Raw genomic sequence first — 24,448 nt, forward strand, 5'->3', positions numbered from 1 at the left:
CAGTGCCCATTTTAAAGGAAACCACCCCTCACTTCTATGCTGCCTGAACCACAATTCATCAGCATAAGGGACTGCTTTTTTTTTCTTCTTTATTTTGATTTTATACATGATTATAACACACAAAATACAGTAGTTACATAACTTCAATCTTGAACTTACTAAATGATAAAAGGGGAAAGCCATAAAGGAGGGAACAAAGAAGAAGAAAAAAATCTCCTTTGCTTAGGAATATTTCCCTCCAGTTATGCCAACATATAACGCCTCTGTCAGCCTTAAAAAAAAAAAAAAGCTTATAAATAAATCTCTTGACTTAGATCTCTTCAAAACACAAATTACAAGTACACTTACTTGAAAAAATGTGTTTTAAGTTGCAGCACTTGCACTAGTATGTTGCACCGATCAATAATACGTTTGAACACTTGTTCTAAGAGTATTCTTATGAGGACAGCGCTGCATCTCCACTGTCTTTTTGGGATCCATGGTCTTTGATCCCATTATCTTCCAGATGTCATCTTACCGGTTCCTGTACCGGTTCCACGTGGAAGCTGCCACCTCTCCAGCCGCAAGCATCTTCTACGACTAAGCGAGTCTACATGCAAACAAAGGTGTTGTACTCTCAGCACAACACGATTCGGTAAGCTGAGCTACTAAAGTGGGGGATCCTTGCCTGGCCAACCATATTGCACTAGGAGCTCCCTTTTTTTCTTAATTTTCTTTTTACAGCATCTTTGGATGGCCCCAGAGACTTACACTTCTCAAGAAAATAAAGGGAACACTTAAACAACACAATGTAACTCCAAGTCAATCACACTTCTGTGAAATCACACTGTCCACTCAGGAAGCAACACTGATTGACAATCAGTTTCACATGCTGTTGTGCAAATGGACAGACAACAGGTGGAAATTATAGGAAATTAGCAAGACACCCCCAATAAAGGAGTGGTTCTGCAGGTGGTGACCACAAACCACTTCTCAGTTCCTATGCTTCCATGCTGATGTTTTGGTCACTTTTGAATGCTGGCGGTGCTTTCACTATAGTGGTAGCATGAGACGGAGTCTACAAACCACACAAGTGGCTCAGGTAGTGCAGCTCATCCAGGATGGCACATCAAATGCGAGCAGTGGTAAGAACTTTTGCAGTGTCTGTCAGCGTAGTGTCCAGAGCATGGAGGCGCTACCAGGAGACAGGTCAGTACATCAGGAGACGTGGAGGAGGCCATAGGAGGGCAACAACCCAGCATCAGGAACGCTACCTCCGCCTTTGTGTAAGGAGGAGCAGGAGCACTGCCAGAGCAATGCAAAATGGCCTCCAGCAGGCCAAAAATGTGCATGTGTCCACTCAAATGGTCAGAAACAGACTTCATGAGGGTGGTATGAGGGCCCAACGTCCACAGGTGGGGCTTACAGCCCAACACAGTGCAGGACATTTGGCATTTGCCAGAGAACACCGAGATTGTCCTGTGCTCTTCACAGATGAAAGCAAGTTCACACTGAACATGTGACAGAGTCCGGAGATTCCGTGGAGAACGTTCTGCTGCCTGCAAAATCCTCCAGCATGAACGGCTTGGCAATGGGTCAGTAATGGTGTGGTGTGGCATTTCTTTGGGGGGGGCGTACAGCCCTCCATGTGCTTGCCAGAGGTAGCCTGACTGCCATTAGGTACAGAGATGAGATCCTTAGACCCCTTGTGAGACCATATGCTTGTGCGGTTGGCCCTGGGCTCTTCCTAATGCAAGACAATGCTAGACCTATGGCTGGAGTGTGTCTGCAGTTCCTACAAGAGGAAGGCATTGATGATATGGACTGGCCCGCCCGTTCCCCAGACCTGAATCTGATTGAGCACATCTGGGACATCATGTCTTGCTCCATCCACCAACGCCAGGTTGCACCACAGACTGTCCAGGAGTTGGCGGTTGCTTTAGTCCAGGTCTAGGAGAACATCCCTCAGGAGACCACCTCACCATGAGCATGCCCAGGCATTGTAGGGAGGTCATACAGGCACGTGGAGACCACACACACTACTGAGCCTCATTTTGACTTGTTTTAAGGACATTACATCAAAGTTGGATCAGCCTGTAGTGTGGTTTTCCACTTTGATTTTGAGTGTGACTCCATATCCAGACCTCCATGGGTTGATAAATTTGATTTCCATTGATAATTTTTGTGTGATTTTGTTGTCAGCACATTCAACTATGTAAAGACGAAGGTATTTCATTCAATTAGTTCATTCAGATCTAGGAGGTGTTAACTTATTTTTCTCTTTATTTTTTTTTTCAAGTGTATAATGGGGTCTCCAGACAGAAATTGCTGAGAGCTGTTGAGCAAAGTGGCTTACGGTTTGCATCTCCCCACTTATTCTTCTGATCAGCACTGTCTCAGCACTGAGACCCCAACAAATCGAAGCTTTTCACATGTCTCTGTGATATGATAAGACAGGTACACTAAAACTAATATCCTACTATAGCATTTATCAAACCTTACTATAACATTTATCAAGTGGCTTATATTAAAACAGACCTATGGGAAAATGTCAAGATTCTCATACATTTCAGTGATGCAAGAAATGTGTTATTGATTTAATATGCAACACATTCATAAAAATGTAATTTAGGCCCTAGCACATCTAAATGTATCAATAATTTTCCATTTCCAGCAATGATGACACATTGTAATGTGATAATCTGTTATAATATTGGTAATATATGTATCCTTTAGAGTTACAGAAAACATGATTCATATATTGTTATATTGAATAAACATGTGTGATATAAATGACTGATTATGCAACATCTAGATGCTATAATATTTGACACTTGTGTTAAAAAAAAATGGTAAATTTTTAAGGACATGCACATTATAGTGTTGTTTGGAAGGTTGGGATTTTAACATAAAAAATAAACACATCTTAGCTAATACCACAGGTCTAAACTATGCAGCATGGACTGCTAGGACATAGGCAGTGATCCCCATAATGCTACAGTCATGGCCATAAATGTTGGCACCCCTGAAATTTTTCAAGAAAATTAAGTATTTCTCACAGAAAAGGATTGCACTAACACATATTTAGCTAAACCCATGTTTATTCCCTTTGTGTGTATTGGAACTAAACCAAAAAAGGGACGGAAAAAAAGCTAATTGGACATAATGTTACACCAAACTCCAAAAATGGGCTGGACAAAATTATTGGCACCCTTTCAAAATTGTGGAAAAATAAGATTGTTTCAAGCATGTGATGCTCCTTTAACCCCTTAAGGACCGGGGGTTTTTCCGTTTTTGCATTTTCGTTTTTTGCTCCTTGCCTTTAAAAAATCATAACTCTTTCAATTTTGCACCTAAAAATCCATATGATGGCTTATTTTTTGCACCACCAATTCTACTTTGTAATGACGTCAGTCATTGTGCCCAAAAATCTACGGTGAAACGGGAAAAAAAATCATTGTGAGACAAAATTGAAAAAAAAAACGCCATTTTGTAACTTTTGGGGGCTTCCGTTTCTACGTAGTACATTTTTCGGTAAAAATGACACCTCATATGTATTCTGTAGGTCCATACGATTAAAATGATACCCTACTTATACAGGTTTGAATTTGTCGCACTTCTGGAAAAAATCATAACTTCATGCAGAAAAATGTATACGTTTAAAATTGTCATCTTCTGACCCCTATAACTTTTTTATTTTTCCGTGTATGGGGCGGTATGAGGGCTCATTTTTTGCGCCGTGATCTGAAGTTTTTAACGGTATCATTTTTGCATTGATAGGACTTATTGATCGCTTTTTATTCATTTTTTCATGATATAGAAAGTGACCAAAAATGCACTATTTTGGACTTTGGAATTTTTTTGCGCGCACGCCATTGACCGTGCGGTTTAATTAACGATATATTTTTATAATTCGGACATTTCCGCACGCGGCGATACCATTTATGTTTATTTTTATTTTTATTTACACTGTGTTTTTTCTTTTATGGGAAAAGGGGGGTGATTCAAACTTTTAATAGGGAAGGGGTTAAATGATGTTTATTCACTTTTTTTTTGCACTTTTTTTTTGCAGTGTTATAGGTCCCATAGGGACCTATAACACTGCACACACTGATCTTTTACATTGATCACTGGTTTCTCATAAGAAACCAGTGATCGATGATTCTGCCGCATGACTGCTCATGCCTGGATCTCAGGCACTGAGCAGTCATTCGGCGATCGGACAGCGAGGAGGCAGGTAGGGGCCCTCCCGCTGTCCTGTCAGCTGTTCGGGATGCCGCGATTTCACCGCGGCTATCCCGAACAGCCCACTGAGCTAGCCGGCATGCTTTCGGTTTCACTTTAGACGCGGCGTTCAACTTTGAACGCCGCGTCTAAAGGGTTAATAGCGCGCGGCACAGCGATCAATGCCGCGCGCTATTAGCCACGGGTCCCGGCCGTTGTTAGAGGCCGTGCCCGAACCGCTATGACGCGGGGCCACGCCGTGGCCCCGCGTTATAGATCGGGAGTGGACACATGACGTTCCAGTACGTCATGTGTCCTTAAGGGGTTAAACTCACCTGGGGCAAGTAACAGGTGTGGGCAATATAAAAATCACACCTGAAAGCAGATAAAAAGGAGAGAAGTTCACTTAACCTTTCCATTGGGTGTCTGTGTGTGCCACACTAAGCATGAACAACATAAAGAGGAGAAGAGAACTGTCTGAGGACTTGAGAACCAAAATTGTGGAAAAATATCAACAATCTCAAGGTTACAAGTCCATCTCCAGAGATCTAGATTTGCCTTTGTCCACAGTGTGCAACATTATCAAGAAGTTTGCAATCCATGGCACTGTAGCTAATCTCCCTGGGCGTAGATGGAAGAGAAAAATTTATGAAAGGTGTCAACGCAGGATAGTCCGAATGGTGGATAAGCAGCCCCAAACAAGTTCCAAAGATAATCAAGCTGTCATGCAGGCTCAAGGAGCACCAGTGTCAGTGCGAACTATACGTCGACATTTAAATGAAATGAAACGCTATGGCAGGAGACCAAGGAAGACCCCACTGCTGACACGGAGACATAAAAAAAGCTTGAGTAAGCCAAAATGTTTCAGGAAAAATGTCTTGTGGACAGATGAGACCAAGATAGAGCTTTCTGGTAAAGCACATCATTCTACTGTTTACCAAGAACGGAATGAGGCCTACAAAGAAAAGAACACAGTACCTACAGTGAAATATGGTGGAGGGTCAATGATGTTTTGGGGTTGTTTTGCTGCCTCTGGCACTGGGTGCCTTGAATGTGTGAAAGGCATCATGAAATCTGAGGATTACCAACAGCTTTTGGGTCGCACTGTACAGCCCAGTGTCAGAAAGCTGGGTTTGCGTCGGAGATCTTGGGTCTTCAAGCAAGACAATGACCCCAAACATACGTCATAAAGCACCCAGAAATGGATGGCAACAAAGCACTGGAGAGTTTTGAAGTGGCCAGCAATGAGTCCAGATCTAAATCCCATTGATCACCTGTAGAGAGATCTTAAAATTGCTGTTGGGAAAAGGCGCCCTTCCAAAAGAGAGACCTAAAGCAGTTTGCAAAGGAAGAGTGGTCCAACATTCCGGCTGAGAGGTGTAAGAAGCTTATTGATGGTTATAGGAAGTGACTGATTTCAGTTATTTTTTACAAAGGGTGTGCAACCAAATATTAAGTTGAGGGTGCCAATAATTTTGTCCAGCCAATTTTTGGAGTTTGGTGTGACATCATTTCCAATTTGCTTTCTTTCCTCCCTTTTTTTGTTTAGTTCCAATGCACACAAAGTGAATAAACATGTGTATAGCAAAACATGTGTTACTGCAATCCTTTTCTGTGAGAAATACTTCATTTTCTTGAAAAAATTCAGGGATGCCAACATTTTTGGCCCTGACTGTGCATACTATACAACTGGTTACATTGTTATTAATAAAATGCTCTCTGAATATTTAATGTTTTCCATAGAGTTTATAAATAGATTAATCTGATATGTATGAGCATGTGCCCCCACCACCATCAGAAATATAAACACATCTCAATTCACTTTAAAGGGGTTCTCCGGTGCTTACACATCTTATCCCCTATCCAGCTATCACGCCCCCTCCCGTAGGCTTGCATTGAGGAGCGGAGTGTGACGTCACACGGGGGCGCAGGCGTGACGTCACACGCCACCGGCCCGGTGGTCGCCTGTAATCAGACCCGGAGCAAACAAGCTCCGGGGACTGATTACAAACGGGGTGCCGCGTGCAAGATCACGGGGGTCCCCAGCGGCGGGACTCCCGCGATCCTTTGGATAGGGGAAAAGATGTGTAAGCACCGGAGTACCCCTTTAATGTTTGTATTGGCCATATAAGATGAGACGCGAAGCGCAGTATATAGAAATAGTGTGCTATGGAATAAAATAACTCAATGCTGTTTGATTGTAAAAACAGACTGTAGACAGTAAAGTAAAAGTGTTTTAATGCTATCATTGTATCCCTGAAAAGTGCTTTTATACAGAATTGCCTAATGCATATACAGTGATCCCTCAACTTACAATGGCCTCAACATACAATAGTTTCAACTTACAATGGTCTTTTCTGGACCATTGTAAGTGGAAACCAGACTCAACATACAATGCTACGGACAGTACAGATCTGCAAAACATGTCAATAGCTGGAAGAACGGACCAATCAGAATGGGCATTTCACTGGTAAAACACCTGATGTCTGGTACCGCCCCCTACAGTACAGAGAGGTATTACATGTTCTGTACTACTCTTTACCTTTACCAGGGTTACCTGCTCCCTTGGACACCAGGTGAGGGCGGCTCCATGTCACTTTTTTAGGACACTGTGTATTCTGTACAGGACCGTGAAGAAGCTCCTGTCCTCTACATAGACCAGTGTTTCCCAAGCAGGGTGCCCCCAGCTGTTGCAAAACTACAACTCCTGCTGTCCGGGCATGCTGGGAGTTGTAGTTTTGCAACAGCTGGAGGCTCCCTGCTTGGGAAACACTGACATAGACAGTGATTTACAGCTCCTAGCAGCTCTTTCTTACTTTTATATGTAAGGATTTGCATTATCTATATTAGTTATCTACTTATTTTTCTTTAATCCTCACTTTTTCCAATTTTTGGATGACATTTTGGGCCTTTAGAACCAATTACCAGGTTTCCATAGAGTTATGGTCTCAACATACAATGGTTTCAACATACAATGGTCGTCCTGGAACCCATTAATATTGTAACTTGAGGGACCACTGTACTTTCCCTCTCCAGGTGTTTCATGTGAATGCACAAGTGCACTGGGTGTTTATGCCCAGCTGCTGCAATTGTTTTAGCAAAAATGACGTATTGTCATTGTTTTGCTTCAGCTGGGGAAAAAAGAGTTTATTTTCCTGAGGTGACAAGTCTTCTTTACCATAAATTCTGTAAATTTGTGGAGCAGTCTACCTCAGGAACTGGTCACAGCAAAAACAGTTGACAGCTTAAAACCGGCTTAGATTACATTCTTAGAAGAAAATAACATTAATGCCTATGGAGAAATATATTATCACAATTCTCCCCTTCATCCACCCATACACCTTCCCTTCGTCAATTTCCTCCCCTCCTTGGTTAAACTTGATGGGCATGTGTCTTTTTTAACCATGCTAACTATGTAACTATGAAACATACTAATGTACTTAGGTAGCTTTCTATGTACTTATATTATTTTAATAAAATGTAATTGGATTGATGTGGAGAAATACAATTTTGCAATTGGATTATTGTCTTTTTGTTGCCAGTACAACAGGCTACACCAGTGATGGTGGTCAATCTACCTCATTAGGGGGCCTCATATGCAGTCCTTGACCCCATCAGACAACTGACATTGGGGGAGATTTATCAAAGGATTTAGACTGGTTTTTCTTGTCTAAATTTGTCGCACAGAAAGTCGCAGTCTAAATCTGTGCGACTTTTCTGCGACTTTTGCTCTAGAGAATTTTTAGAACATGATGCATGCTAGTCTATTTTAGACTGAAATGCATTGAAAAATGCATTGGTGCTGAATTTATCAAAAGCGACTTTTCAGCGACAAGTCGCATAGGCTGAAAGTACGCCGAAATGTCAGACCATGTTGGAGCAGGTTTAAATATAGACTAAAGCATAGATCATGCAGTCTGTGCACAGAATTTATCAAGAGCTGTGCGCCATTTGATAAATTAGGTGCACAATAGACCAGACTAACCCTCTGTAGTTTGGTCTATATTGATGCGGGACATAGACAACTTTGATAAATATCCCCCATTGTGTTTACCAAGGGTTAAAACAGTGGATAGTTATACACATGTTAATGTACAGCATTTGTCCGTGTTCCTTTTCTTCCCTCGGCTTATAATTTGGCAAAACATTTGCAAAGGTGCAAACACAGATATGTTCAGTATTACAAGAGAGAGCTTGTATTGAATACTTAAAGAGGCAATCCTGAATAATCTAGAGGCTTTGCAGAGACATTTGGGGTAGAATCTCATCACTGCACTTGCATTGAATCCAGAGAAGCAAGCGATTGATCTCTGCCCCCTAACTTACACTCTAGAGTATTTTTTGAGAGTTAGCTGCAGTCTGTCTCCTTTTATCCCTCCTACTCTACAGGTAACTAATGTATGGACTCACCTCATATATCACTGCATTCTCTTCTAGAGGGAAGACATTCTATTTTCAGCTGAACGTTTTATATGAGGAGACATAGAGGTTAACAAGGATGGCTGAGAAGGGGGGCTTTGTTCCTGTAATGAAGTGTCGCCTCCAGCATGGAATCTGGTTAAAACACGTTCCCTCCATTCATCTCTATTGGAGAGGTGAAGAAACACAAATGCTGTGTCTCCGCCTCTCCCATAGAGATGAATGAAGGGGATATGTTTCGACCAGCTTTCGACCACCTGCGATCAGACACTAATCCACCATCCTGCCGATAGGGCATACGTTTTTTAAGCCGCATGTCTCCTTTAAGGAAAAAACTGACGAATATAGATTTCGATATTTTTAAAAAATCCTTTTAATAATGTTATTGTTATTTTCTTTATCCTACAGATATGGATGCCAAGCAGTGCAGTCTGTGGATGTTTCTACCTCTTGTTATGTCTCTTTTCACTACCGTTGGTTTATGGATAGTGTAAGTATACATATAGTTTACTGATTAGGCTTTAAACCTGGTAATTTGGGTGTATGGATTATAACCATCAACACTACTACTGTGATGACAGGCCAAAGATAAGGCAACATTTGTAGGACACTAGTCTGCATGTACATAAACAATACCTAAGTGTACACAATAGTATAATATGACCCAAAACTAGGTGTAAATTACTATGACATACTTTTGATTACGCTTTTCACTGTTTGTAATCACTGGTAAGTGAGATCTCTAGTAAAGTGGCTGCAGCTTTCTGCATGCAATAGGAGGGTTTATATGCAAATATATACTCGCTGGCCACTTTATTAGGTACACCTGTTTAATTGCTTGATAACACAAATAGCTAAATAAACAAACTGTTGTTCTACTGGGATTGTCATGCACAGCCATCTCTAGGGTTTACAGAAAATGCCTTAAAAAAGAGAAAATATTCAATGAATGGCAGTTGTGTGGACAAAAATGTTTTGATGTCAGAGAAGAATGGGCAAACTGGTTCTAGATAACAGACAAGCAACAATAACTCAAATAACCACTTGTTACAACCAAGGTATGCAGAATATCATCTCTGAATGCACAACATGTTTAACCTGAAGCAGATGGGCTACAGCAGCTTAAAATTACACTAGGTGCTACTCCTGTCACCTCAGAACAGGAAACTGAGGCTACAGTTCCCATATGCTCACCAAAATTGGACAGTGGAAAACTGGAAGAACGTTGCCTGGTCTGATGAGTCTCGATTCCAGCTACAACATTTAGATTGCAATGTCTAATTTGGCGTAAACAAAATGAAAGAACAGATCCATTCTGCCATGTATCAATGGTTTAGGCAGGTGGTTTATTGATGTGGTGGACGTTTACTTGGCACACTTTGAGCCCCTTAGTACCAGTTGAGCATTGCTTAAACACGTCAGCCTACTGAGTATTGTTGCTGACCATGTCTATCCTTTTTTGACCATGGTGGACCCATCTTTTAATGGTTACTTCCAGCAGGATAATGCACCATGTCACAAAGCTCACATCATCTCAAACTGGTTTCTTGAACATGACAACGAGATCACTGTAAACCATGGCCTCCACAGTCACCAGATCTCAATCCAATAGAGCTCATTTGTGATGTGGTGGAACAGGAGATTTACATCATGGATGTGCAGGCAACAAATCTGCAGGAACTGTATCATCATGTCCATATGGACCAAAATCTCTCAGCATGTTTCCAGCACCTTGTAGAAAGTAAACCATCAAGAATGAAGGCAGTTCTGAAGGGAAAAAAAAGGGGCAATAACCTGATAAACCTAATAAAAGTTTCTATTAAGTGTATATGCTTTCAATATTTGAAATTCAGAATTCTTAAGTTGAAGTACATTTTATTATATTTTTTGGCTGTAGGAGTTAAGCAGAGTAAGAATGTGTGTTGATTATATGCCTGTACGCCCTTATTGTAATGTGGGTGCAAGAGCTGTACTTAGCATTATACACTATACACACCACACGCGTCATCATTATTTATTTCTAGTTTTTCTTCCATCAGTTTCATTTAATGTATACCTTTGTAACGCCATTAACGCATGAATTATATACAATAACATTTTGTCATCTAAGTCTGCACCTGCTTTAGTACAGCTTTGCCCTGATGGTGGTCATTTTGAGAATTGAGTTGCAGAAATATGCTTGTGCATTGACAGTGAAGTTACTTGTAATGGGAATATCTACGTTTGCCACACACTTTAGTGCAGCTACACAGTAATGAGACAACTGTGAGTACGGGCTTGCTGTGATTTTCTTGTACATTGCTGGTGACATTTTGGAATAGTTTCCATATATATATGTGGTGTCGGACGCGGTAATGTGCAATTAACCGTTTTGTGACGACAGGGTGTGGTTGACCTATACACCACCCGAGGTAGACCAGCTTCTCCTATGCCAGGCACGGGGAAAATAATCACTCCAACGCAAGGTTACAAATAACTGATATGCTTTACTGAGGTTGGAAAGATGGTACAATCCATTACAGCTCAGATTAGTGTGAAGGGGATGCAGGGTGAACTTTGGGAAGCTTATCAGCTTGCTGGAACTTTTTATAGTTGATTGTGCTGTATATGACTGACTTGACTTGTATGCAGCCCACGCTAGACTGGAGTTATTTGGACTTGACTAACTTACTGACTTGAATATATCCCCGGACTGTAAGGCTTACAGCAAGGCTTTGACTTTCACCTGGGTAGTGGGGTTAACTGGTAGCAGGTGCGTAGTTGCTGGACTAGGCCTCAGGCCTCCTTCAGAATCACCTCACTGACTTCACTCTTCACCAAACTGTACCTCAGCAGAACTGACTGAACTCTAACCTCACAATATAAATGGAAGGAATTTAGAGAGATCCCATTGCCAGAGAAGTCACCTCTGGTTCACCTTTGCATACTCCCCTAACAACAAGGTCTTTGATAACAGGTTTCTTAACCCCTTAAGGACTCAGCCCATTTTGGCCTTAAGGACTCAGACAATTACATTTTTACGTTTTCATTTTTTCCTCCTCGCCTTCTAAAAATCATAACTCGTTTATATTTTCATCGCCAGACTAGTATGAGGGCTTGTTTTTTGCATGACCAGTTGTCTGTTGTAATGACATCACTCATTATATCATAAAACGTATGGCGCAACCAAAAAAAAACACTTTTTGTGGGGAAATTAAAAAGAAAAACGCAATTTTGCTAATTTTGGAAGGTTTCGTTTTCACGCCGTACAATTTAGGGTAAAAATGACGTGTGTTCTTTATTCTGAGGGTCAATACGATTAAAATGATACCCATTTTTACTTACTTTTATATTATTGTTGTGCTTAAAAAAATCACAAACTTTTTAACCAAATTAGTACGTTTATAATCCCTTTATTTTGATGACCTATAACTTTTTTATTTTTCCGTATAAGCGGCGGTATGAGGGCTCAATTTTTGCGCCATGATCTGTACTTTTTTTTTGATGCCACATTTGCATATAAAAAAACTTTTAATAAATTTTTTATAATTTTTTTTAATAAAATGTATTAAAAAAGTAGCAATTTTGGAAAAAAAATTTTTTTACGCTCACGCCGTTCACCGTACGGGATCATTAACATTTTATTTTAATAGTTCGGACATTTACGCACGCGGCGATACCAAATATGTCTATTAAATTTATTTTTTACGCTTTTTGGGGGTAAAATAGGAAAAAACGGACATTTTACATTTTTATTGGGGGAGGGGATTTAAGGCTCACTATACCCCTTGTTAAATTCCGTGAGGGGTGTACTTTCCAAAATGGGGTCACATGTGGTTATAAATTTTTTTGCATTTATGTCAGAACTGCTGTAAAATCAGCCACCCCTGTGCAAATCACCAATGTAGGCCTCAAATGTACATGGTGCTCTCACTCCCGAGCCTTGTTGTGCGTCCGCAGAGCATGTTACGCCCACATATGGGGTATTTCTGTACTCAGGAGAAATTGCTTTACAAATTTTGGGGGTCTTTTTTTCCTTTTACTGCTTCCGAAAATAAAAAGTATGGTGCAACACCAGCATGTTAGTGTAAATTTTTTTTATTTTTTTACACTAACAGGCTGGTGTAGCCCCCAACTTTTCCTTTTCATAATGGGTAAAAGGAGAAAAAGCCCCCAAAATTTGTACTTCAATTTCTCCCGAGTACGGGAATACCCCATATGTGGCACTAAACTGTTTCCTTGAAATACGACAGGGCTCTGAAGTGAGAGAGCGCCGTGCGCATTTGAGGACTAAATTAGGGATTGCATAGGGGTGGACATAGGGGTATTCTACACCAGTGATTGCAAACACAGGGTGCCTCCAGCTGTTGCTAAATTCCCAGCATGCCTGGACAGTCAGTGGCTGTCCAGAAATGCTGGGAGTTGTTGTTTTGCAACAGCTGGAGGCTCCGTTTTGGAAACACTGCCATACAATAAATTTTTCATTTTTATTGGGGGGGGGGGGGGGGCAGTGTAAGGGGGTGTATATGTAGTGTTTTACTCTTTATTATGTGTTTGTGTAGTGTAGTGTTTTTAGGGTACATTCGCACTGGCATGTTACGGTGAGTTTCCCGCTAGGAGTTTGCGCTGCGGCAAAAAATTTGCCGCAGCCCAAACTTGAAGCCGGACATTTACTGTAAACCTGCCTGTGTCAATGTACCCTGTACATTCACATGGGGGGGGCAAACCTAAAGCGGTTTCAAAACTACAACTCCCAGCATGCACTGACAGACCGTGCATGCTGGGAGTTGTACTTTTGCAACAGCTGGAGGCACACTGTTTGGAAAACCTTCAGTTAGGTTCTGTTACCTAACTCATTATTTTCCAACCAGTGTACCTCCAGCTGTTGCAAAACTACAACTCCCAGCATGTACTGATCACCGAAGGGCATGCTGGGAAATGTAGTTATGGAACAGCTGGAGGTACGCAACTACAACTCCCAGCATGCCGAGACAGCTGTTTGCTGTCTGGGCATGCTGGGATTTTCAGTTTTGCAGCATCTGGAGGGCTACAGTTTCTAGACCAGTGCACAGTGATCTACAAACTGTGGACCTCCAGATGTTGCAAAACTACAAATCCCAGCATGCCCAGACAGCAAACAGCTATGTGGGCATGCTAGGAGTTGTAGTTTTGCAAGATCTGGAGGGATATAGTTTAGAGACCATTGTATAGTGGTCTCAAACTGTAGCCCTCAAGCTGTTGCAAAACTACATATTCCAGCATGCCCAAACAGCTGTCTGTGCATGCTGGGAGTTGTAGTTTTGCAACATCTGGAGGGCTACAGTGTAGAGACCACTTTATAGTGGTCTCAGACTGTAGCCCTCCAGATCAACTTACCGGCTTCCGTAGAATCCAGGGAGCCGTCCTCTTCTGACACACGACATCGCCGCCCGCCGATCATCGTCGGCCGCAGCCTCCGGATGGGTAAGTGATCTTCGGCGTTCGGTCCGCTTCCTTTCTCCGTTCTGCCCCGCCTATTGTGGGTGGGAAGGACGGGGAAAACGAAAGTTAACCCCCCCCCCCCGCCCCCGATCTGCTATTGGTGGTCGCGTCTAGACCACCAAAAGCAGGGATAGGAGGGGTGGCAACCCTGCCACCTCACTTCTATCCCTTCAGGGGGATCGTGGGTGTCTTAGACAACAGCAATCCCCTTTATATTTTGGGTCACCGCGGCCCCAATAGACCCGTAATGACCCGGAATCGGCGCAAATCGCAAGAGTGAATTCACTTGCAATTTGCGCCGATTGCCGACATTGGGGGGTCCGATGACCCCCTCTGGGTATTTGCGCGTGGTGACTGCTGATTGATATCAGCAGTCACCCTGGTCCGATCCCCGCCCGGCGCGCGGCGGGGACCGAAATTCCCACGGGCGTATGGATACGTCCTGGGTCCTTAAGTACCAGAAAGCCAGGGTGTATCCATACGCCCTAGGTCCATAAGAGGTTAAGGTAACAAGTGCATAGAAAATACATATACATTAATCCTTATATAACATTGCATAATGTTTATAGAGAGTCCTGAGGAGAGTGGGCCCAAGATGGGCATTAAAGCAACATCTGCCACACAGGATTGGCAGGAGTACAGAAGAGCACATGATTCTGTACTGGGTCACCACAGGGGAAAAGACAGTGGAGCACTCACGGTTTGGAAGTCGCTCATGTGGTACTTTAATTCTTTATTCTCACAGAGTGGTCCTGCTCGTGTATTATGCTGCTGTTGCCAATACTCACAGACGGGAGGTCTTTCAGTGGACGTGGCAGTGCCGATCTCTGTCTCTTTTGCCTATAATTATAATTTTTTTTTTTTATTATGAACCATGGTGCTACAATAAATTATATAAGAGTGGTTAAAGGGGTACTCCGCCCCTAGACATCTTATCCACTATCCAAAGCATAGGGCATAAGATGTCTGATCGAGGGGGTTAGGCCACTGAGACCCCCCACGATCAACGGGCCAGCAACATTTAGGTTCAGAACGCCGAATTCGGGCTTCAGTGTTCATAATGTCATGCCACATGAAGGCGTGACAGCTGTGAACTTCTGCTCCACAGCCCACTCTTATAGACATGAATGGACGGGGCGTGGCATGACGTCACCGAAACCGGCGTTCTGAACATAAATGATCGGTGTGTCGGGGTGCCGGCCCAGAGATTTTGGGGGGGGTCACAGCGCCCTTAGGATAAGGGATAAGTTGTCTAGAGGCAGAGTAGCCCTTTAATTATCCCAAATTGCCTAATGTAGTATCTATAACAGGAATTACTTGATTTCCACAGGAATTTATTTTGCATATATCAGGGAGCAGTACAGAGATCTCTCCCATGATGTATTTGTACCTAGGACTGTATCTATAGCAAGGGGGCACCTAGAAGGGGGCACAGAAGGGGGCTTCTTTACTGTAAGAGCAGTGAGACTATGAAAGTCTAAGCAGTCAGACCCGTAAAAAAGTTGTTAGGTGCTATGACTATAATAATGATGTAATGTTACTTATACAGCAGAACTTATCTTTTTTCTTTGCCTTTTTCTACCAGGTATTTCATTGCCATAGAAGATGATAAAATTTTTCCTTTGACCTTAGACAGGTAAGTGTATTAGCTCGAAATGTTCTGTGAAATACACAGTGGGACATAAATTGCCAAAAATCACCAAAAATCTATTTAAGACACTTTTTGGACCCATTTTACTTTTCTTGATAGAGGGGCTGAAAGGGGCTTAGAAGAAGTGTCAAGGCTTAAATGCTGAGTCCTTAAGGGGTTAAAGGGAATCTGTTGGCTCTATTAACTGCTAAGAGCTGCAGACACCACTGGATAGCTGGTATGGTATAAGAAAAACTGTACTTTTCCTGGAGCGGATGGTGGTTGCCACACTTTTTTTTTTTTTTATCTCTCAGCCAAGTGTCCCTGAGCTGCTCAAGAGCCACAGCCTGGCATACCTCCTTGCTTGTCCTTACTTTTCAGCCCCTCCTAGACTGATATACAGGGCTCTATATGTAAATCAAGGAGGGGCTGGGAAGTGAGGACATTTTAACATGATAACGTAGCAAAAAAAAAACTGGCATACCGGATTTTTTCTCCAGTATTGTCCTGTCAATATAAGGAATCACCAGATGGAGCTCCATAAAGGATCTCTCAACGCTGATGGGAACCTAGCCTAAGAAAGTCTTTTTAATAACCGTTTTAAGATTGAAAGATACTGGTATTCCCCTAAATGTAGTGGATGTAATGACATGGCAACCATACCATTACAGAGATAATCACTTCCCTCCACTTCCCTTTTTAAATCGGCTTCTTTAACCCCCTATAGATAAGCTTGGGTGCTTTTTCTTAGGCTAGGTTTCCACTTGTTTTTTTTCTGGCAGTTTTTGGAATACTGCCACTGCAGTTTTTGAGCCAAAGTCAGTTTTTGAGCCAAAAGTGCTTCCTTTATATGTCCCATTCCTTTTGAATACACTTCTGGCTTTGGCTCAAAAACTGCAGTGGCAGTATTCCAAAAACTGCCAGAAAAAAAACCAAGTGGAAACCTAGTCTTAAGGTGTCCATCTTAATCTAATGTGTATGGACACCTTTTGTAAAAAGCCCCTCATCTATGACATTCCCTGTTAGGACATATGGACTTACGATTTGGTTGTGTGACAACTCCACTAAATAAAAGTAATGACACAAGATAGTAAGCAGTTGTAAGATTTGCTGGTAACTTATTAAAACTTATTAATATGTAAATTTAAATGTATACCAATTGTGTGGATCATTTAGAATTTAAAGGTAAAGCTATCTTACATATCCATCATAGTTGGCATGTACCAATATAGTTACTTTTTTGTTTTTTTCAACTCTTAAAGGGGTATTCCAGGCAAAAACTTTTTTATATATATATCAACTGGCTCCGGAAAGTTAAACAGATTTATAAATTACTTCAATTAAAAAATCTTAATCCTTCCAATAGTTATTAGCTTCTGAAGTTTTCTGTCTAACTGCTCAATAATGATGTCACGTCACGGAAGCTGTGCATGATGGGAGAATATCCCCATAGGAACTGCACAGCTCCCGGGACGTGTGTCATCATTGAGCAGTTAGACAGAAAACAACAACTCAACTTCAGAAGCTAATAACTATTGGAAGGATTAAGATTTTTTAATAGAAGTAATTTACAAATCTGTTTAACTTTCCGGAGCCAGTTGATATATAAAAAAAAGTTTTGGCCTGGAATACCCCTTTATGTTCTTGGCACTGATACTGACAGGAAGTCTAAAGTCTGCTATTCTCTCACAGAACCAAGGCTTCTGAATATGTGAATTTAATTGTTGTATTAAGAAACACCTGACTTGAGTTTTTCTTTTTTTAAGAAGACCGGATCCAACAAGGCGGCCTCCTTATATAAGGTAAATATCTTACATTAGAGAAACATGATATAGATATATATATATATATATATATATACACATATATGACTTGTGTTATAATGTGTATTGCATTAGAGAAACATGGTATAAATGACTTGTATTAGTTATAATAGTTATTTAATAGGATAACCATTGGCTCAGATTTACTAAAATTACACTTTTTGAAGTGCTTTTTTTGTTTGTTTGTTTTTTTGCATGTTTTGAGTTTTCCTGACAGATTTGTTAAGTGTTTTATCCTGATTTTGCACTGAGACCAACAAAGCAGCTCAGAAACCCTAAATGTGGGCTTGTCATTCGTTTTTTTTCATGTGTCCCAATATATTTACTAAGGGTTTTCCTACAGTTTTCAGCGCAACGGAACTGCAGTGTGTTTTCACTTTTCTGACCATCTTTTAATTGGTCTGTTTTCACATTATCGACGCAGTTAAGCGCACCTTGATATAAACAGGCGCACATACACTAAGCGGCAATCAGAAGATTTATTATCTAGCGGGATAAAAATCTTAGGATATCTGGGCCATTGTACGTGTGACTGGTGTTAGTTTCAAAGTTAATGGCATGGGAAAAATATGGTATTTGTGACTTGTTTTTGTAGTGATCTTTATTGCATGGAAAAATCGTGGTATATTTGACTAGTATTACCGTATTTAACTGAATGATTCTCTATTTTTAAAGTGTTGCAGGTGATGTGCCCCCTGCAAGCTGCGTGTTTAGTCAAGTCATGAATATGGCAGCTTTCCTAGGTAGGAGAAGTTTTTGATAACAGAAGTGTGGGTGGTGGTATAATGAAATACATAACTATAACATTAAGAGCGGCATATACAGTATGCATCAGTTAAACATTTATATTGAAATCAGTTTTAAAAATTCAGATATCTATAAATTCATATTTTCTAGCTTCTTTTGAGGATCTGTATCATTTTCTACTTGAAAACAAAAATTCTGTTTACCTTTTTTGAAGACTTGTAAAGGTGCCCATACACCTTGGACTAAAGTGGTCTGAACCCACCAACTTCTCTGGGTTTGGCCGACTGATTGTGCTGGTGGAGGAAAGGGTTTCCATTCAACTCTTTTATTCTAAGAGGAATAAACCGGCATCAGAGCAGAGAATTCTAAATGTTCCTATGTTCTGAATGTCCATGTATATGGGGAGAAAGCTTTTGCATGCACAAACTATCTTTCAGGAAAGAATATGCTCAGAATATTCTTGAACCGTTCTCAGAATATTCTCTGAAAGATTGCTTGTCCTTTGCACGGTGACATTGATCATGTATTGTCAGTTTTAATAATATGGACTAAAATGTGTCTGGCTGCATCTCTGAAACGATTGTTCGTCAGACAATTGTTTGTTCAATGGTTGCTAAACCTACTTTTATCTAATGTGTATATGGGCAAAGCAGACACCCTGTATTTAAAAAACAAAAGGTTTAAAAGGTTATTTAAAAAACAAAATCATTGGATTAATAGTAGGGGCTGTCCTTTTTGTCCTTCAAAATGTTCTAGAAGGCTCAATGAAGCAAGGCAGATCTTGCCATTATAGACAACTAGTAACGCCCTGTCACATCCTGGAGCACACAGAATCCCAAATCCTTCATCAAAGCATATTGTTTTGGGTTATTCGTTGTACCATGCCTCCTACTGCTATTAGTTCTTCTAAATTAATATCCATATAGTGTACATGTTAACTGTTGTTACCCTGCTCTGCAGAACACAAGGTTCTGGTTTTGATACCAAAACATACAATGTGCACAATAGCTTTATCCAAATTGAGCTGTCATAGTTTAAATGGTCACTCTCATTAAAAATTTTTTTTTGCTATTGCACTCCTTATGGTAAATAAAAAATATTTCTAATGTACTCTGTTTTAAAAAAAATAATAGTTAAGTTTGTTTTCTATGTTTTATTTGTGTTTTAAAAAGCTGCCACTAAGTGTCTCACTACTTGTCCAGAGCATCTTTTCCCCCATCTTTTGCACAGACTTTGGACTCCTGCTGGCCTGGCAGAAGTCCAAACTCTGGAAATGCTGAGGGGGGGGGGGGGGGGTGCAGCCTTATCCAATCATAGCTCATCTCATACACAGAACTGCTCTGGGCTGTGTGTAGCAGAGTAAGGGAGCAAGTTCTGCCCTGTATGACTTCAAATGATGTCACGCCTGCTTGGTAATGCCCCTTTCCAGTCTGTGAATCTGACATAGCCTAATCAGAAAATACAGAGCAATATCAAGGTAGAAAACTAAAACAATCATAAAAATAAAGGCAGGGGGTGGTTTATCATGATGGGGGCAGTGAACTGTGAGTATTATAAAATTTAACAGAATCATGAGAGATACTCGTTAAGGCCCTTTTACATGGGCCAATGGGCTTTAGATAACAAGGAGCCAATTTTGTAGATCAATGCTCGTTTGTTGAGCCTGACTAATCGCATGGCCAAGCCACAATAATGTTCGCTGCATCTTTTTTGCAGCCCTTTAAATTTATCACTGTCAGTTGCACATCACTTGTTTACACAGAGTGATAATTTAAATGGCCACACAGAAGATCCAGTTAACCGGTGGATGGGCTGACTCTTTTTCTTTGGCCCGTGTAAAAACGTCCTTTGTTCTGTAAAGGTGACTGTCACTTTAAATAATTACTTTCTTGCAGTTAGATTATTAAAAAATACTGTTCTCTGAAATAGTGAGGTGTTTGAAGTAGTAGGCTGCTGTAGGCTTCTTAAAAAAAAAAAAAAAAAAAAAGACCTTGTAAGAGAAGATATCCAGCTCTCAGATAAGGAAGATAATCCAATGAGGTTAAAACTTCATTTTACAAGGTATGCATTACAAGCAGGACAAAACAAAAACCAATAAAAGGAAAAACTAAATTCCGACGTGTTTCGAGCTGTAGACAGCTTTTAGCCATGGCTTAGCTACAAGCTCTTCAGACACTACATGTTGAATCTGAACTTTGGCACTTGTTCATATTGGGTGGTGGGATGAGATGCGTCTTTTTCCTTTTTTGTACTGGTAATAGTGGTCTTTAGTTTTATTTAGTGCATTGATTCTGTATTGCCACCAGTAAATCATTGGTAGTCAACCTGCCATTTAATAGTGACTAAAGGAAAATGATCTGCATCTAGTTGGGTGTCACTGCTTTAGATTGTTCCATGTCATCTATAAATATAGGAAGGGAGTGTATCCATAATGTTAAAATGAATTTGATCCTAACAGTAGTGATGGTTGTTGATGGCAGGGAAGCAGCGAGATGTTGATAGCCTGCTATAGAAGCCAAAGAGCAAAATAATAACAAAATGTATTTTCTTTTAGCCTTAATTATTGCCGTCCTGCGTTTCATACAACTGAAGCCAAAGACAATCAGCCCTTGGCTAAGTATCAGTGGACTTATTGCTTTATGCCTAACGTCATTTGGAATGACTTTGCTGGGCAACTTTCAGGTATTTGGTTACTAATTCCTAAGCTTATTTTTATTTTACCTTTTTTTTTTTTTTTTCTAAACCAACCGTATATATTTTATCTGTATTATCAGGAAGGAAAAATGTTTCTTATCACAACATTTATTTTTAAGGAAAACCCAACATTGTGCAATAAAACGCCTACATGAAATACAAAGCACACAAAGTTATGCAATTATGGAAATACATTCTGGAACAGTGAAAGACAAAATTATTACAATCAGGAAAATCTCTGGATCAACGTTCCATCTCCATAAATCTAGTTCTCATATGCCAGGCCCTTCTTGAACTTGTCCAGTGAATCCACTATCACAACATCTTATGATAGAGAGTTCCAAAGTGCCACTGCTCTAACAGTAAAGAATGCCTGTCAGTGATAATGTTGAAACTTTTTTTTATTCTTGCGGTAGAGGATGTCCCCTAGGTGACAAAAAAGACCTAGGTGTAAAAAGATCTGTTTTTTTTCTCCATACAGAATACACTTTCTTGCAATCCACCAGTTCCTTCACCCAGCTCTGCACCCACTTGGGTTCAGCCATGTCCTCCTAATACATAGGTAGAAGAAGACAGGAAGCTGGAGTTGCGCTGCTAGATGGTCAGAGTGCACATGGCAATAAGATGTGGTCAAAATATAGGTATAAACTCATTTATTTCATGCGAAGCGTTTCTGGGAAGAACCCTACATCAGGCATGCCTGATGAAAGGGTTCTTCCCAGAAATGCGTCGCATAAAATAAATGAACACATACCTATATTTCGACCACGTCTTATTGCCATGTGCACTCTGACCATTTAGCAGCTCGACTCCAGCTTCCTGTCTTCTTCTACCTGTGCTCCATTGATCCATTACGCCGAGTCTCGGCTTTGGGAAGCCGCAGCAGCTAACTACATCCACGCTATTGTAAGTGTTGTGCCTGGATTCTGCACAACCTTACCAGGTGAGCGAATCCACTATTCAAGTCTCAGACCTTCTCCCGGTGATCCCACACAAGGAAGCGCTTTGTGTTTTATGTCGTCTCCTAATACATAGGAACTCTCTGCTGCATATTTTGATGGTTGATTCATTAAACATGTTTCAGAGGGACCTGGAGGCCTGGATACCTTTCTTGGATATAATATTATTACAAGTTATGGATACTAGAGCTTTGAAGGTGGGATGTTGATCCAGGGATGTATTCTTATATGTTAATACTCTATATTCTGTCTTTTGCCTGCTGAGTCCAGTGATGCCGCTCCAGTCCTTACTGCTGCTGCTGTTTACATTCCTGGATGATGCACTTTCCCTGCTGTTCTGAAGACATCCCTAACTAGCTACAGGTCTTGTGCTAAAGCCAGTGAATGGTGGCAGAGTGGCCCAAGAATGACATCAGAAGAGGGAGATCGTCATCTAGAGAAATAAGCAGAAGCAGCATGTAGTACCACAGCAGCGTCACTGGACTCCAGCAAACAGAAGACAGGTGAGTATACTGTATTTTCTTATTTTAGAACCCTAGCAGGCTGGTATTTCTTATTTTATCTTGGATAGCCCCTTTAACAAATGAGGTATACAAACTACAAGTGAACTATAAACAGCATATAAAAAATTTTTTTTTTATTCTAGTGTAGAAACTCTATGTACAGGGGCATACCCAACTAGGTTTTTAAAGAATCATTGGAGGTATACTTTAATGTTGAATAATTAAAAGAGGGTATATAATCTCCTTGGACCATAAAAAAGTTTACTGGGTGATCCAAATTACAATTTGTTTATTAAGATTTTATTCCATCTGGTTGTAGACTAGATATGTGCACAAAGTGTACATATATTATGTGCGATAATCATTGATTACAATTCGGACCCTGAGTGACTTGACCGAGCTGAGGGCGGGGCACGCAGCATTCATTGCTCTCTGTCTATTAGACCTGGACGGACCCATAGACTTGCATTGCAAGTCCGTCTAGGTCATGTGACCAAAAGCCAGGGGAGAACAAGCTCTGAACACTGAGGCTAAGTTTCTACTCTCTTTTTTGGGGGGAAAACGCCAAGAAAAATGCCAATTCTACCACATGGCGTTTTTTCGGCCAAAAAAAGCTGGGCCTGATGTTAGCTGTAAATCAATGAGAAATTGCAAAATTCTTTTTCCACTTGGCGCTTTTTCAGTTTGGCGTTTATTTAATGTTTTTGCCGTTTTTTCACTCTTTTTTTTAGCTCCTTGGCAGTTTTGCAGAATCGCAGCATGTTGAGCCAATGGCGTTTTTCCCGTGAAATTGTGGCGTTTTTCTCCTATAGAAATCTATGGGAGTGAAAAAATGCCAAGAAAAACGACATGTGGGTTTTAACTTTGGCGTTTTTGCAGGCGGTTTTTATTCTTTTTTTGGACTTTAGCGATCCAAAAAAGTGATGCAGATACCTTTTTAAATAAAATTTTGTAGGGTACCATTAAAAAATAAAAAAGATACAGCAGTGATGGAAAAAATAGTATCTAATGAAATGTATATTTTTTATAACAACATTTTAAAACAGCGATCAATTTATGTGTGCAGACAGGGCACTGAAAATGTAGCCGACAATAATAAAAATGTAGTGTGTGTGTTTTTCACTTTTTTTCTTATTTTTTCTTTTACATTTTTTTTAGGTAGTACTACTACTCCCAGCATTGAACACATTGTTCCATGATGGAAGTAGTAGTACCTGTACTAATTGACAGACGATTGACAGATCCTTCTGTATAATTTTTAGATGCAGCCGGCCGCTCTTCTATGGTCCCCTGCACTGACGTGTATATAAACCTATTCATACTTCCCGCAGAGGGCTGTGATTGGTCAGATGGTTCCAGCCAATCACAACTCTCTGTGGGAAATATGAATAGGTGTATATATATATATATATATATATATATATATATATATATATATATACGTCAGTGCAAGGGACCATAGAAGAGCAGCTGCCCACATCTATACATTATGCAGGAGGATCACAGCGGGTATCAGGAGTGACATCCGTGTGATATTTCCTTAACTGCAGGTACTACTACTCCCAACATGGAGTACACTCTGCTCCATGCTGGGAGCTGTAGTAATTGCATTAATAGACAGATCACAACAGATGTCAGAAGTTACACTTGCTGCGATCTGTCTATTAATGCAGGTACTACAGCTCCCAGCATGGGGCAGAATGTGTTCCATGCTGGGAGTAGTAGTACCTGCAGTTAAGAACAGATCACAGGGGGTCTCACTCCTGACACCCGATGCGATCGTCCTATCTATTGCAGAGATGCAGAACGGCTCTATACAGCGCTCCCATCTCTGCACTATACTCCAGCCGGCCAGTGATATGAATAGAACATCACTCATTCATATTTCCCTCTGAGAGAGGTGATTGGCTGCAACCATCCTGCCAATCCCCACTCTGGGCGGAAAATATGAGTGATGTGAATTTCTATTCTAGTACAGAGCAGAGATGCGAGCGCTGTATAGAGCCGCTC

The 24,448-nt window shown here is 40.8% G+C and overlaps 1 protein-coding gene across 8 annotated transcripts in view; it reads left to right on the top strand.

Moving 5' to 3' along the window:
• Window positions 1-24,448, top strand: part of TMEM150C (transmembrane protein 150C) — a 225,095-nt gene that overhangs the window by 193,382 nt on the left and 7,265 nt on the right. For 7 of the 8 annotated variants that reach the window (XM_056568914.1, XM_056568916.1, XM_056568915.1 and 4 more), the window contains 5 exons: window positions 9,031-9,112; window positions 15,668-15,718; window positions 17,479-17,514; window positions 18,211-18,278; window positions 20,837-20,964. In XM_056568914.1, the coding sequence (XP_056424889.1) occupies window positions 9,033-9,112; window positions 15,668-15,718; window positions 17,479-17,514; window positions 18,211-18,278; window positions 20,837-20,964 (363 nt within the window). In that variant the 5' untranslated portion in view covers window positions 9,031-9,032. The remainder of the gene's footprint in view (window positions 1-9,030; window positions 9,113-15,667; window positions 15,719-17,478; window positions 17,515-18,210; window positions 18,279-20,836; window positions 20,965-24,448) is intronic. The other variant, XM_056568919.1, reaches the window with a different exon arrangement.

Source organism: Hyla sarda, chromosome 1 (genome assembly GCF_029499605.1).
Source record: "Hyla sarda isolate aHylSar1 chromosome 1, aHylSar1.hap1, whole genome shotgun sequence".
Classification (NCBI taxonomy): Eukaryota; Metazoa; Chordata; class Amphibia; order Anura; family Hylidae; genus Hyla; species Hyla sarda.